Here is a 17,334-nt window from a genome sequence, read left to right on the forward strand (position 1 = left end):
GGTGGCGTCTATAGGGAACATTTTTCTAAATATCGGAGGAGGGGAAAAAGGCACACCGGGTCTATCCCACTCCTTACTAATAATTTCTGTAAGCCTTTTTGGTATAGGAAAAACGTCAGTACACACCGGTACCGCATAGTATCTATCCAACCTGCATAATTTCTCTGGGATTGCCACCGTGTCGCAATCATTCAGAGCCGCTAACACCTCCCCTAGTAACACGCAGAGGTTCTCAAACTTAAATTTAAAATTAGAAATTTCTGAATCCAGTCTCCCCGGATCAGAACCGTCACTGACAGAATGAAGCTCACCGTCCTCATGTTCTGCAAATTGTGACGCAGTATCAGACATGGCTCCCGTGTCATCAGCGCGCTCTGTCCTTAACCCAGAGCTATCGCGCTTGCCTCTTAATTCGGGCATATTGTATAATACTTCTTTCATAACATTAGCCATATCATGTAAAGTGATTTGTAAGGGCCTTGATGTACTTGGCGCCTCAATCTTACGCATCTCCCGAGCGGGAGACGCAGGTACTGACACGTGAGGAGAGTTAGGCGGCATAACTTCCCCCTCGTTGTCTGGTGATAGTTTCTCCATCGGTACAGATTGACTTTTATTCAAAGCAATATCAATACAATTGGTACACATCGTTCTATTGGGCTCCACATTGGCTTTTGAACATGATGAACAAACAGTTTCCTCTGAATCAGACATGTTTAAACAGATTTAGCAATGAAACTAGCAAGCTTGGAAATCACTTTCAATAAGTTTACAAGCAATATAAAAACGCTGCAGCGCTTCAAAAATACAGATATAATTAAAACAATTCTTAACAAGAAGTGTATTATTAGCAGAGGATTGCACCCATTAGCAAAAGGATGATTAACCCCTCAATACCCAAAACGGATAAAACGGATATCAATTAAGATTTAACGCTTTTAATCACAGTCAAACACACTGTCACAGATCTGCTGTGACTGATTACCTCCCTCAAAAATGAATTTTGCAGACCCCTGAGCTCTCTAGAGACGTCCTGGATCAAGGAGGAAGAAGCAGGAAGACTGTGCTAGAATTTTAACTGCGCAACAAGGCGCTTAAACAAGGTCCCTCCCACTCCTATTACAACAGTGGGAGCCCTGATGTAACGATTTCCATGCAGAAAATATATGTTAGCCATGTGGAAAAAATCATGCCCAAAGAGATTTATCACCAAAGTACCTCACAAAAAACGAATAACATGCCAGTAAACGTTTTATTAAAAAACAACATTTTCCAATGTCATGCAAAGTTATCACTAAGCCTGCTACCAGTCGCTACCACTGCAGATAAGGCTTAAGTATTATTTCAGTTTTAACAGTATTTTCTCAGTCAAATTCTAGTCCCTAGAAAATAACTCGACTGCGCAAACAATATCAGCCTGATACCAGTCGCCACTACTGCATTTAAGGCTGTACTTATACGGTAACAGCAGTATTTTCTTAGTCAATTCCATTCCCAGAAAATAATGTACTGCACATACCTCATTTGCGGAGGACCCCGCATGCTATTCCCAGTTTCTGAAGTTACCCCACTCCTCAGAATGTCGAGAACAGTCAGTGGATCTTAGTTACGCCTGCTAAGATCATAGAAAAAGACGCAGGCAGTTTCTTCTTCCAAATACTGCCTGAGATAGAAAAAACAGCACACTCCGGTGCCATTTAAAATAACAAACTTTTGATTGAAGAATAGTTAAGTAAAAACTCCAGCTCCTCTCGCGACCTCCTTCGTTGTTGAGGGTTGCAAGAGAATGACTGGATATGACATGTGAGGGGAGGAGCTATATAGCAGCTCTGCTTGGGTGATCCTCTTGCAGCTTCCTGTTGGGAAGGAGAATATATCCCATAAGTAATGGATGACCCGTGGACTGAACACACTTAACAAGAGAAAGAAACATACAAAAACTGGAAGCCTTCTATATAGCTTGAGAGACCACTCTTGGACCTTATTCAGATATAAAGACATTGGTCAATGAAAAGGCATTCTGAAACAAAGGAGACCACTCATGGATCTCAAGCGGTTTTTAGAACCTATATTTTATAATGTTATAATGGTTCATGTTCAACTTGATGCAGGAGATACCTTATGTCATAGGACTTGCTCAATGAATTGAATAACAAGCATATATTTGTAAAAAGCAGATTTGAGTGCTGCACTGTGGAAGTGTCCGCTCGTAGTTCATATGTCACCACTTGCTATATTAATAATGGCGGAGGGGACTGCTAGGATGATTAGTTGCTGGAGTGGAATATGGTAATAGTTAGGGTATGTACATATTTAACTTAGAGAGGAGTATGTCTGTGACTAGTTGCGGACATGTAATCTACAGGGCTTAAATACAATTTATAAGCTGACATAGAAAATAATGTGCCGAAATGAGAATTTCTAGTATAGTATAATTCTGCTATAAGGGCTTGGGCCCTATATCCCACAGCAGAAAAATATGAGAATGTGACACTTGGCTTGTTATAATGTGTGGCTGTAATATTAACTTGTGTATCATCCACCAGAGGTCTTGGCCTCAGCCTTCTATATAAAATTAAACCCTAATAGTGCTATGTAAACAAATAAACTTGAATAAGGAGACTATATTATGAAAATCTCAATTATGCCCAATACTAGATTACAATACATAAAGGTTTCACAGGCTGACTAGTAGTGAAACATCTACAATAGATAGTATATCCAAATATGCTGCTATTCGTATTATATTGAAACCGAAAGTCAATTAAGAGCACATTAAAGTTTCCTTTAAACAGATTCTGGAGGAAGAACTCCATGTGTTAGGTATGAAAGCAGTTATTTGTTTCAACAGACATATCAAAACATAAAGAGATTTCCCAACACTAATAAGGATATACAAGTAACTAGGGGGCAAAAATAACGTTCTGAATTGGGGTCAGGATAACTGTGTATGTAGACAGTCACAAATGTTATGCTGTTACCCTCGATAAGTCTGCTCTAGTAGAGTGTGTAAATGCACTGCTGTAAATCTCTGCATTAACCAGGTTACCTTATCTTTTCGTAATTTCTGTATGGAAGGCAGAAGGGGCTTGCTCTGATGTTTGTGCAGATAACCTTGACATAGTTGCAGCTTCTGTGTGTGCTGCTCCGGCTCCAGCTCAACTAGTTTCTGAAACCCCTCATACACATATAGCCCAGTTGCAGAATCCAAACCGGTCTGTCAAATTCTAGAGACCTAAGCACTTTGGGTATGTGTTCATCATCTCTCATTGTCACTTCTGTTATTGTGGAATCATTCAGGGATTGCTTAGGGGAGGACCGGGCTATCTGAGTTGGCTTCAACACTCCATGTGCACTCCCCTCACCACTTCTCCCTCCGGATTGACACAAATCTGGTTGGGAAGTCTAGCTAGGCCGCCACCTTGACTCCCAACGTTCCGATCTAGAGCTCCATCATGGGTGCAGTTCGAAAATAAAAGTGTCGCTTGATTCAGCGATAGATGGTATATACTATTCAGCCACTTATAGGTTAGGATGCTTAGGATATCTGCAGATAATTGGCGGATTATCAATCTCCAGTACAGAGCATCTAGTTTATGCAACCTGTTACGGCCGCTGCTCGGACACGCCCCCGAAAAAACATACTTTTAAGTTAGTTTCTTTCAGAAATGAGGTTGTGTAGTTATTTTTAAAAAAAACATACAAAACCCAAAAAGGAAATTGAATATATTTCCTTTGGAGCTAAAGTCTGCTTCCAAGTACTGTAGTTGAAGAGCCTTAGCATCTTAACAGATTTGTCACCAGCATAGGGATGAAAACTATTTATAGTATACAGTAGTGCCAAAGCACAACAGGACTTACTGTGGAATCGGAATGCTGTCAGCTGTATTGTATAGTGCAATGTTGTCAAATCTGTGGAAGCTAATAAAAGTTGAAAGCGCATATATAATATGAGCATGTATCCTTTGTGACCCATCTGAATCTCTAGTCAGGTCAACATCCATCTTGTGTTCCTGGAAGGTCAGTGTATAGTCCCCACCTAGCTGTATCCTGCCCATCTAGATGTTCCAATGTCCCCCTCTATCCTCTGAATGATAGAGCTAAAATGGAAAGTCAGCAGTGGGAGAAAACATTAACATGGTAAAAGGGAGTTGGTCAATACTGCCTACTAGGGATGGGCAAATGTGTTTATATTCAAATTAGAATGTTAGAACGAATGTTGTAGAAATTCGATTTACATAATCAAATGTTGATAAGAATGAATATTCTTAAAAAATCTATATTTAAATGCTATTTACAGTTTTCGAATGTCATTTTTGATTTTGAATGTTCATAATTAGATCAAATGTCCACATTCAAAATTTCCAATGTAACATTCGATTTAACAAATACTATTCAGAAGTTCAATAGTTCATGTGGTAGGGAATTTAGTAACTTGATACATAATAGATACAAATAAATCAATTTGAAGGTTTCTGTTTCGAATATTGCATAATTTGAATATTACATTTAAAGAAAGCATTAGAAATACTATAACAAATATATAAATTCAATTTTTTTTTATTTGAATATTTCATAATTCGAATTTAATTATTAGAAAAATTCAAACTGAATATTACATTTAAAGAAAGCATTAGAAATACTATTACATTAAACAAATGTTAGAATGTTGTACAAACATTCAAAATTCAAAACAAACAAATGTGTTCAAATTTATTTAATTTTTAGAATGCTGCGAAACATTCGCGCATCCCTACTGCCTACACTGTTTAAAGAGTCTTATTAATGGTGAAAATTAGGTTGGGTGAGCCAAGATAACAGGCTTAATATTCACCTGTTGACTTAAAGGGACATGACACCCACACTTTTTCTTTCATGATTTAGAAAGAGAATGCAATTTTAAACAACTTTCTAATTTACTTATATTACCTAATTTGTTTTATTCTCTTGATATTCTTTGCTGAAAAGCATATCTAGATATGCTCAGAGCTGCTGATAGGTTGCTGCACATAGAAGCCTCATGTGATTGGCTCACCATGTGCATTGCTTTTTCTTCAACTAAGGATATCTAAAACATGTAGCAAAATAAATAATAGAAGTAAATTGTAATGTTGTTTAAATTTCTATTCTCTATCTGAATCATGAAAGAAAGATTTTGGGTTTAGTGGCCCTTTAAGCTTTTTACTCTTAATAAGTTTAATTTCATATTATACTAATGTCATTGAAAATGTAAAAAGACTTGAAAAGTGCAATACAATCCTATTTAGCTTCCATTGTGAATGTTGCAGGTGATTTTGAAGATTTAAATACTGAAATTCAGTAAAAATATGTATTGTATCATACATGGTTTTTTTTTAATAAATTTTCATCCTCTGTTTTTCGTGGCAGATTTGTATCCTTGCAATAACTTGCAATGTGCTCAGTGAAGATAAAATCCTTGTACATTATATGTTAGGGATATTGGTTCTCGTAATTTGCTTGCAGAAAACAATAGAAAATTCATTGTCTCCTACATTTTTTGACAAGCTACAAATTGAAGAGAAACATCTTACAATATTTCAAATCATCCCCAATACTGTGAAACAGGTTCTGGTCAGTTTTTATCACTTTCCACATACTTTTTCTGCTGTGCTTGGTCTAGAAAGATAAGCTATTACAATGTCTTTTTACACAAAGGTGAAGAAGAAAGGAGACATTACTAAAATTGACTTGTTTAGGATGTTTCCTGCATCGGTGTATTTTTTTCTACTTGTATTCTTATAGAGATTAATATATTTTAGCAAATGTAAAGGTTTTTTTTTTTAATTATTCTTTTATTGAGGTTTAAAGGGACACTGAACCCAAATTTTTTCTATCGTGATTCAGATAGAGCATGCAATTTTAAGCAACTTTTCATTTACTCCTATTATCAAATTCTTTTCATTCTCTTGGTATCTTTATTTGAAATGCAAGAATGTAAGTTTAGATGCCGGCCCATTTTTGGTGAACACACTGGGGCCCATTTATCAAAGGGCTTGCGGACCTGATCCGACACTGCGGATCAGGTCCGCAAGACCTCGCTAAATGCGGAGAGCAATACGCTCTCCACATTTAACATTGCACCAGCAGCTCACAAGAGCTGCTGGTGCAACGCCGCCCCCTGCTGACTCGCGGCCAATCGGCCGCCAGCAGGGAGTTGTCAATCAACCCGATCGTATTCGATCGGGTTGATTTCCGGCGGTTCCTGTCCGCCTGCTCAGAGCAGGCGGACAGGGTTATGAAGCAGCGGTCTTTAGACCGCTGCTTCATAACTTGTGTTTCTGGCGAGTCTGAAGACTCGCCAGAAACACGGCCCTTCAAGCTCCATACGGAGCTTGATAAATGGGCCTGACTGTGTTGTTCTTGTTGATTGGTAGGTAAATTCACCTACCAATAAACAAGTGTTTTCCATGGTCTGAACCAAAAAAAATAGCTTAGATGCCTTCTTTTTCAAATAAAGAAAGCAAGAGAACGAAGAAAAATTGTTAATAGGAGTAAATTAGAAAGTTGTTTAAAATTGAATGCTCTATCACGAAAGAAAAATTTGGGTTCAGTGTCCCTTTAAGTAACAGTTTGACATATAATCAAGGTCAAAGCATAGAAACATCATAGCTTTTGGGTCTTACAGACAAACAAACAAAACACAGTGACAATAGTAAAGGGGGTCAGATTATCTAATAATTTGTGATTCATTAATAAAAGAAAAGAAAAAAACTCTGCCACGTGTGATATGGAGTCTATAACATGTACTACAGAGTCTAGCACAAAATAAATACAGTCACACTATCTTTCATGACCTCTAGAGTTGAAACTTTTTTTTTTGGTAATAAAACTTGCACCTCCTTTGTCAGGCTAAAGCCACTTATGGACTTTTGCATTATTTTATAAATTACAGTTACAGGAAGGTACTTGAAAATGTGGGCCACTTTTGAACCCTCAAATAAGATTGATAGGTAAACAAAATAGCGTATCAAGGTAAGAGAAAATACACAGAAATGTACATGTTGATTACGAATATTAATTTGTATTAAAGTGAATAATATAAAGACCAATATATAAACAGTGTAATAGCACATAGAATATAGAAACATATATCTTCTGATGAAGAGCTCTTTAGGTTCAAATCACATAATTATACTAGAAGACTAAGGAATTAAGAACCCATTCGAATAAAAACAAGGAAGACTATGATAATGGTTACTAATCAACAATACTATATACAGATACTCGTCGACTTACAACCTATGCGACTTATGACCATCCATACTTACGACCATGTGTCGTACTGCAGACAGCAGTGCTTGTGTGCAGGCCATACGAGAGTGACTGTCGTAAGCAGCAGCAGCAGCCTTCGCATGTGTCGCAGCCTCTCACCATGTTGCAGTCCAAAATACCTGTGATGTGTAGCAGCAGACCTATCTGCCTAAACCCTACATTAGACCATTTTATTTACATGCCGTAGATATATCGTCCGACTTACGTCCAAATCGTCTTACGACCGGACGGTCAGAACGTAATGCGGTCGTAAGTCGACGACTACCTGTATATTGAAAATGTAAAATGTATGTTTATAATATTGGCTCTGAATAATAGGTATTGTATTAATTGCGGTTAATTATAAGGTATATGTATCCGGGTAAAATTAACAAATACTCAAATACTTTTAGATTTATAGGTGGGTGGTGGGGGGTTAACCGGGCAGCAAAATGTAATATGCTCTAAATATGAGCAAACCCTTTGGGGAGTTCAAGCAAAAGTACCGTATGCTTTATTATCTAGAATTTCAAGACAAAGGATCCTCAAAACAGTGCGGGGTGCTAAATAAATAAAAATGTATTCCCAAACTAACCAGGTGGAATCTGCTGGGTCATTCAACAAGTGCAAAGATTATTAGGCAGCAGGTGCTTTCAGCTCAAAATCTAGGAAGGAGGGTCACTGATAATTCTCTCTCATGAATTTAAAATAAGGAATGTTTTCATTAATACATTAAATAAGTAACCACTGAAAAAAACATACTTGCTCCAAATACAGAAAAACTACTTGTGGATCTCGTGAATTATAGTTATGTAATAATGGTGCATTAGTAAGGGGTAAATATAACAGGCCAGTCTCAGACCTGCATGAACACATCTTCAAACACCAAACAGTATAATTAACTTGTAACTCAAGCACTTGCTATATGAGAGCAAGGACACTTGTTACTAAAAAAGATAATATCATCCAAATTATTAGACCATTCTTCTGGGGTGTTAAATGTACCAGGTAAATGACATAGATGAACCAAGTGGGACCTCTCCCAGACCTTAGGAGCAATATGGTTTAAGCTCTAATATAGGCAATAAATTGTGAGCATAACCATATAGAATCCCTATTGAGGTTCTCCTCTTTCTCATGCAAAACCACCTTGCCATATGGGCATGGGCCTATACCCCACGGCAAGGTGGGACATATTATGAGGTATATATAGTAGTACAGCATGTCATATATTTTACTATTCAACAGGTAGTCTTCAGTTGTTTGCACCGATATAGTTTCCTTTATCTCATCAAGTATTATAAACACAGTCCTCTTATCGGTTTAATAAAGACTTCTCCCGGTAAGTTAATCTTCGGGGGTTAGTGTTAGGATTTTTTTAAGGGTGTATTGGGTGGGTTTATTTTTTAGATTAGGGACTTTGGGCCGCAATAGAGCTAAATGCCCTTTTAAGGGCAATGTCCATCCAAATGCTCTTTTCAGGGCAATGGGGAGCTTAGGTTTTTTTAGTTAGCATTTTATTTGGGGGGTTAGTTGTGTGGTTGGTGGGTTTTACTGTTGGGGGGGTGTTTGTATTTTTTTTTTTTACAGGTGAAAGAGCTGATTTCTTTAGGGCAATGCCCCTCAAAAAGACCTTTTAAGGGCTATTGATAGTTTAGTTTAGGCTAGGGTTTTTTTTATTTTGGGGGGGCTTTTTTTTATTTTGATAGGGCTATTATATTAGGTGTAATTAGTTTAAAGATCTGTAATTTGATTTTTATTTTCTGTAATTTAGTGTTTTTTGTGTGTGATTTAGCTAATTTAATTTATTTAATTGTATTTAATTTAGGGAATTTATTTAATGATAGTGTAGTGTTAGGTGTTATTGTAACTTAGGTTAGGTTTTATTTTACAGGTAAATTTGTATTTATTTTAGCTAGGTAGTTATTAAATAGTTAATAACTATTTAATAACTATAATACCTAGTTAAAATAAATACAAACTTGCCTGTAAAATAAAAATAAACCCTAAGATAGATACAATGTAACTATTAGTTATATTGTAGCTAGCTTAGGGTTTATTTTATAGGTAAGTATTTAGTTTTAAATAGGAATAATTTAGTTATTAATAGTAATTTTATTTAGATTTATTTAAATTATATTTAAGTTAGGGGGTGTTAGGGTTAGACTTAGGTTTAGGGGTTAATACATTTAATATAGTGGCAGCGACGTTGGGGGCGGCAGATTAGAGGTTAATAAGTATAATGTAGGTGTTGGCGATGTCCGGAGCGGCAGATTAGGGGTTAATAAGTATAATGTAGGTGTTGGCGATGTCGGGGGCAGCAGATTAGGGGTTAATAAGTGTAAGATTAGGGGTGTTTAGACTTGGGGTATTTCCACATAGGAAAATGTATTTCCACATAGGAATCAATGGGGCTGCATTACTGAGTTTTACGCTGCTTTTTGGCAGGTGTTAGACTTTTTTTCAGCCGGCTCTCCCCATTGATGTCTATGGGGAAAACATACGACCAGCTCACCACTGACTTAAGCAGCGCTGGTATTGGAGTGCTGTAAGGAACACAATTTTGCTCTACGCTCACTTCTTGTCTGTTAACGCCGGTTTTGTAAAAACCTGTAATACCAGCGCTGCAAAACTACTCCTAATCTGGCTGTTTGGATGATAATATAAAATGATAAATTGTGTCTATATATATATATATATATATATATATATATATATATATATACACACACACACACACACATACTGTGTGTATATATATATATATATATATATATATATATATATATATATATACAAACTCTGCAATATAGTTTCATTATTTAGTTTGTCCCCTTTTCTTGTAATTCTATTCTGAAATTGTGAGCTTTTCAGTTCCTGTTAGAAATGGAAGTGCAGAACACTGTTAAATCCAGCACAGCGATTGGCTGCACACTCTAGTGACCTATTTATATCTGTCCCTAATTGGCCACAGCAGAGAAGATAACCTAAGTTACAAAATGGCAGCTCCAATTGTTTTATAGAAACTTTAAACTTGTTTTGTCAATCAACATTTAAACAACTAATTAAACTTTAAAAAATGCATCTACATGTTATCCTCAGACTAATCTTTTCTTTGAATGCATCATTGTATCTGGCATTTGTTTAGTGTTTAATGTCCCTTTAAAGTTAATTTTATCAAAATGATTTTCTTACCTGGATTAAGGACAGGCAAAATCACATCTCCATTTTTTCTCTTTGTTTCCATACGCTCTAATTTTTGTTCTTCATAACGTTTTCTTCCTTCTTCTTCTAGCACCTTCCTTTCATACTAAAAATCAATTAAATGGAAATAAATTAAACAACCTCTAAAATTCAAACAGTTATTTAAAGGGGCAGTCTATTTGGAAAAAAAATGTATTGTTAAAAAAGATAGATAATCCCTTTATCGCCCATTCCCCAGTTTTGCATAACCAACACTGTTATATTAATATACTTTTTACTTCTGTGATTACCTTGTTTCTAAGCCTCTGCACACCGCCCCTTATCTCAGTGCTATTTACAAACTTATAAAATAAAAAGTGAAAAATAAACAAATCAAAAACAATCAAATACAATTTTAAGGATATGTGTGATCCGTAAAGTCATCCTCAACCTTAGTGATTCAAGTGTTTTCTTGCCTCAAATACAAGAAAAAGAAAATATAGTGCAATACATTTTCATTTAAAAATGAGATAATATTTACACCGGTGGTGCCGTCAAGAAACGTCCACAAACGCCACCACCAAGCTCTTACGAAAAGTCACCAGGACAGGTATCGAGTGTTTATCACTTACCCGGCGAGGGTTAGCATAGCCATCAGGCACGCCATCCACCTCCATCCGAGAAGGGGTTGTGATTTCACTCCTACTAAAGTATTGTATGTGGACAGATACCCGAGTGACTATATGTATGAATAATTATTTGTGGCTTTTAAATAATTTTTATGTGTTTTTAAATAAAAAGCTATTTACCTGAAGCAGCGGCCTGCGATTGGTGTTATACTGGGGACCTGGCAGGCTCTATAAAGTGTGATCAACCCCTTGGCGGGACCACCGGTGTGAATATTATCTCCTTTTTGAAAAAATGTTATTGCACCATATTTTCTTTTTCTTGTTTTTGAGGCAAGAAAACACTTGAATCACTAAGGTTGAGGACTTCACGGAACACACATATCCTTAAAATTGTATTTGATTCTTTTTGATTCATTTATTTTTCACTTTTTATTTTATTATTATTAATATACCAAGTGATTTTTGTACTTACTTGTTTATGTTTGCTATTTACAAACTTGCATTTTAGTCGATCAGTGCTGACTCCTGAATAACTGCACAAGAGTGAGCACAATGTTATCTATATGGCACACATGAACTAGCACTGTCTAAGTGTGAAAAACTAAAATTTAGGGCAAGATTATGGGGCCTATTTATTATGGTGCGAGCGGACATGATACAATATAGCGGATCATGTCCGCTGCACATCGATAAATGCCAGCAGCATACGCTCTCTGCATTTATCATTGCACAAGCAGATTCGTGGCCAAACGGCCGCTTGCAGGGGATGTCAATCAACCTGATCGTATTTGATCGGGTTGATTTCTGTCCGCCGCTTCAGAACAGGCGGACAGGTTATGGAGCAGTGGACAAGTTATGGAGCTTGATAAATATGCCTTGATGATTGGTCGCTATACACATATGCCTCATTGGTTTACCTCATGTGCTAAGCTAACTCCCAGTAGTGCATTGCTGATACTGAGCCTAACTAGGTTTATTCTTCAACCGAAGATACCAATAGAAAAAAATGCAAATTTAATAATAGAAGCACAGAACAAAATAGCACGCTAAATTGCCTCACAACGATTTGTATTTTCCAATCCCAAACTATAAGACGTGCATTGGGAGGTCCTGGATGGTGGCCGCAGGCAGAATTCAGCTCTTTCAGAGCCAGATTCTTAGGAATGTGCAATACACTTAATGGGAAAGTCTAGTCAAAATTAAACTTTCATGATTCAGATAGGATATGCCATTTTAATCAACTTTCCAATTTACTTTTATCATAAAATTTGCTTTGTTCTCTAGGTATTCTTTGTTAGAAGCTAATCCTAGGTTGGCTCATATGCTAATTTCTAAGCCCTTGATGGCCGCCCCTTATCTCAGTGCATTTTGAAGGTTTCATTTTCACAGCTATAGGGCGTTAGTTTATGTGTGCCATTTAGTTAACATTGTGCTCACTCCCGTGGGGTTATTTATAAGTCAGCACTGATTGGCTAAAATGCAAGTTTGTCAAAATAAGGGGGCAGTCTGCAGAGGCTTAGATACAAGGTAATCACAGGGGGGAAAAGTATATTAATATAACTGTGTTGGTTGTGCAAAACTGGGGAGAAGGGATTATATATCTTTTTAAACAATAACAATTCTGGAGTAGACTGTCCCTTTAACTTTACTATCACTTTAATATATTTTTTAAAGGTCAGAGACATGGCATAATCTAACAACACTATGCACTGCAGTTCTATGCTGTCTCATTTTTGTTCATTAATCAGGGACACACAAAAAAATTAACAAGTGGGGCATTACTGCCTTCTTGATGTATTAACTGCGTGTGCATGATTAGGCACACTAATATCACATATTGCTAAAGAACTGCATATACAATAGTATTCACCACAGAACATTTAGCCAGCTGACATGGAAATGTAAGACATTGCAATATTATAACACTGTTTGCTATTTAGAATTGTAACTTGAAGCTATCCAAAGCAAAAATGAATTGCATAATTTAACGTAAATTGATTCAATTATAATTTATGCAATAAATATTTAGCTGAATATTGGTTTAAACTTTAGCTGGGAGGTTAGTAAAATAAGCTGGGTGGTGTGTCCACTTAATTGCTCATGGGGACGACACTTTACATAGTTAAAGGGACAGTCAACACCAGAATTGTTGTTGTTTAAAAAGAAAGATATACCCCTTTATTACCCATTCCCCATTTTTTCAACCAACACTGTTATAAAAATACACTTTTTACCTCTGTAATTACCTTGTATCTAAGCCTCTGCAAACTGCCCCCTTATTTCAGTTCTTTTTGCATTTTAGCCAATCAGTGCTCACTCCAGGGTAACTTCACGCGCATGAGCTCAATGTTATCTATATGAAACACGTGAACTAATGCCCTCTAGTGGTCAAAATGCTTTCAGATTAGAGGCAGTCTTCAAGGTCTAAGAAATTAGCATATGAACCTCCTAGGTTTAGCTTTCAACTAAGAATACCAAGAGAACAAAGCAAAATTGGTGATACAAGTACATTGGAAAGTTGTTTAAAATTACATACCCTATTTAAATCATGAAAGTTTTTTTGGACTTGACTATCCCTTTAATAGTGAGTGAGATTAAAAACATACAAAGAAACCACATACTTTCTAAAGACCAGCACATAATATAAATGGTGTCACTCAATAAAACATTGGTAATAAAACATAAATGAATTATAGTATATAAGTCAAACACTTTGCAATACCTATATAGTAAATTTATATACTACACTTTCAATATCTATATTAATGAGTTAGCCACAGCCCTGGGATTTTCTAAAGTACCAAGAATAACCTTATCAAATCATTTTATATGCTGACAATCTGCTCCTCCTATCACCAAGAGAAGGCCTTTAACAAAGCAACAAGTGGGCACTGACAGTAAATACGTATTAACAAAAGTTATGGTGTCTCAAAGATGGAAGGATATTCAAATCTTAAAGGGACATTCCGGTCAAAATTTAAATGCCCATAGATGAATTACATCTTTGAATAGAAACATTTTTGTGCTTCTAGTAAAAGTTATTACTGTGTTAGTGTTAACATTTTTCTCTGCACGTGCATGTGAAGCATAGCTAGATATTCTCAGTGCACCAGCATTTTAAATACTGCAGTTGCTCAGATCACCAATGGGGCTTTGGCCATGTCAGCAATTAACAAATTGAGTTATTAGCAGATGATACAAGCACTTTAGGTTCTCTGGGCAAGTGCTGTGTTTAAAATGCTGGTGCACGGTGCATACTTAAATACACATTTAAAAAAGCTACAGCTTTTATAAGAAACATTTTTGCTAATGAATGTATATTACAAAAATGCTTCTATTCAAAACGTAAGTGCATTCATGTGGATTCGAATCTTGGCTGGAATATCCCTTTAACCTCAAGATTTGTTGGTAAAGGTATACCCATATAAACACCGTGGCCTGGTTATCAGGCCATCAGGAAGTTTTACACTGTCCATAAGCGTGCAAAAGGAGAAAGCATTGCCATAAAAAGACAATGATATGATCTTAAACCACCATTAATGTAGACAAAATCTTTGACAGTGTCATAACACCCATCCTACTTTATGTCAGTGAGATATGTGGCTCTGTCAGATATCTAGATCTTAAAAGATGAGATACAAGCTCAAAAGAGCTAACGCTCAGAGTTCTGTAAATACACCCACCAGGTGCATAGAAGAGCATCCAGCGCCGGATGTCAATCAAAACGGTAATGGCTACCCCTATGCTGAGATACTTGCCACACCTAAAAAACAGTAACTCTAACTCCAACCACTATGGTGTGATCTTGCAAACAGACCCAGTGCAATTAAACAACTTGTCCTGTAACAGCAAGAAAAACAAATCATTCCATAATTTAGTCTATCACACAGATAGGGAGTATACGTGGAAAAATAAAATAAAAGTATACCAATACAAACACACATAAATTAAAGGGACATGAAACCCAAATGTTTTCTTTCATGATTTAGAAAGAGCAAAGATTATAAACAACTTTCTAAATTACTTCTATGATCTATTTTGCTTCATTCTCTTGATATTCTTTGCTGAAAAGCATATTTAGATATGCTTAGTAGCTGCTGATTGGTAGCTGCACATAGATGCCTCCTGTGATTGGTTCACCGTGTGCATTGCTATTTCTTCATTAAAGTATATCTAAAGAATGAGGCAAATTAGGTAATAGAAGTAAATTGGAATGTTGTTTAAAATTGTATTCTCTACCTTAATCATGAAAGAAAATGTTTGGGTATAGTGTCCCTTTAAGAATTATCCTGTTATACTTAATTACAGATACTGGAGAATCCCAACCATATATCACATAATCCCTTTATTTTAATCTTATGCTTTGGCAATACTGATTAATTTACAACCTGTCATGTAAATAAAGTTGATTTAAAGGAGCAGTAAATACAGTGGATTCGCATAATCAACAAAAGCATGATAAAAAGATAATGCAATAGCACTTTTTCTAAACTTCAAATTAGTAGTAGTTTTTTTTTCTGACAAATTTCAGTTGTCTATTTCCACTTCTCCTGTATCATGTGACAGCCATCAGCCAATCACATATGCATATATGTATATTCTGTGAATTTTTGCACATGCTCAGTAGGAGCTACCAACTCAAAAAGTGTAAATATAAAACGACTGTGCACATTTTGTTAATGGAAGTAAATTGGAGAGTTGTTTAAAATTGCATGCTCTGTCTGAGTCATTAAAGTTTAATTTTGACTTGAGTGTCCCTTTAAATTTGAGAGAGAGATAAGAGAGAGAACAGAAATAAGAAAGAGACTGCTGCTGTTGATGTCTTGCCATCCGTGTATTCAATTATGTGTTTAACCTCATTGCAGGAGTTAAACACATAATCTAACAGTGTTGGAAGTGCTAAAATTACACAAGTAAGTCATTTTTGCACAACAATGCCCCTTTAAGAATTGCTCATTTGAGACTCATTTCTACAGAAAACATTTTATTTTATTCAGTTAACAGACCTTATTTCTAGTCGTACCATTTAAAATAGCTGGACACCTCTAATTTAAAATCACTGTCTCACGATCAACAAAAGGTCTTATTGAGTCTACTCAGGTTCATATTTTAATTAGACTTTTTACACACTGCTGCTCATAGGAAATTAAAACTAAATTTAGCTATGGTGGAGAGTAGGATCTACATCTGCAGATGCATAACAGGATGCAAACATTGTGATAATTGTCATTAACTGTATATACATCACAGAATACTTTTCAGCTTGTTATCAACTAGATATTTATTTTTTTTTTTATTGGGGAATAGAATTCAAGAACCTTAAAAAAAAAAAAAAAAAAGAAAAGCGCAAGTCTTTAGACATGTGCATTCAGACGTTTCGGGTGCCTCCAATTGTGGTAATAGGCGGCCGCTCTTTTCATAGCTGGATTTCTTCTTGTGAAAATATAACACACTGATATCCGTACAAACAGTTCTAAATGGGAAAGTCTACTCTAGAATTTTCATTGTTTAAAAATATAGATAATCCCTTTATTACCCATTCCCCAGTTTTGCATAACCAACACAGTTATATTAATAAACTTTTTAGCTCAGTGATTAACTTGTATCTAAGTCTCTGCAGACTGCCCCCATCATCCTAGGTCTTTTGACAGACTTACAGTAAGCAAATCAGTGCTGTCTCATAAGTAACTCCAAGGAAGTGAACACATTGTTATCTATATGACACACATGAACTAGCACTGTCTAGCTGGAAAAAAACTGTCAAAATACACAGAGAAGAGGCAGCCTTCAAGGGCTTAGAAATTAGCATATGAGCCTACCTAAGTGTAGCTTTCCACAAAAAGAATAAAGCACATCTTATGATAAAAGTAAATTGGAAAGTTGTTTAAAATTACACGCCCTATCTGAATCATGACACTAGACTGTCCCTTTAAGTGTATTGCACATTCATAAGAATAAATCTGGCTCTGAAAAGTGTTTAGCGTTGCGAGCAGTCGCCTTCTTCCATATTTGTGTGCATCTGAAACCTTCAAATGCACGTTATAGTTTGGGATTGGAAAAACATAATTTATGCTTACCTGATAAATGTATTTCTCTTGTGGTGTATCCAGTCCACGGATCATCCATTACTTGTGGGATATTCTCATTCCAACAGGAAGTTGCAAGAGGACACCCACAGCAGAGCTGTCTATATAGCTCCTCCCCTCACTGCCATATACAGTCATTCGACCGAAAACAAGCAGAGAAAGGA

The 17,334-nt window shown here is 36.1% G+C and overlaps 1 protein-coding gene across 1 annotated transcript in view; it reads right to left on the reverse strand.

Moving 5' to 3' along the window:
• ACOT7 (acyl-CoA thioesterase 7) overlaps window positions 1-17,334 on the reverse strand; it is a 1,060,649-nt gene that overhangs the window by 452,853 nt on the left and 590,462 nt on the right. The window contains exon 5 of the mRNA XM_053690394.1: window positions 10,468-10,582. Coding sequence (XP_053546369.1) covers window positions 10,468-10,582 — 115 coding nt within the window. The remainder of the gene's footprint in view (window positions 1-10,467; window positions 10,583-17,334) is intronic.

The sequence above is a fragment of the Bombina bombina genome, chromosome 8 (assembly GCF_027579735.1).
Source record: "Bombina bombina isolate aBomBom1 chromosome 8, aBomBom1.pri, whole genome shotgun sequence".
NCBI classification, from domain to species: domain Eukaryota; kingdom Metazoa; phylum Chordata; class Amphibia; order Anura; family Bombinatoridae; genus Bombina; species Bombina bombina.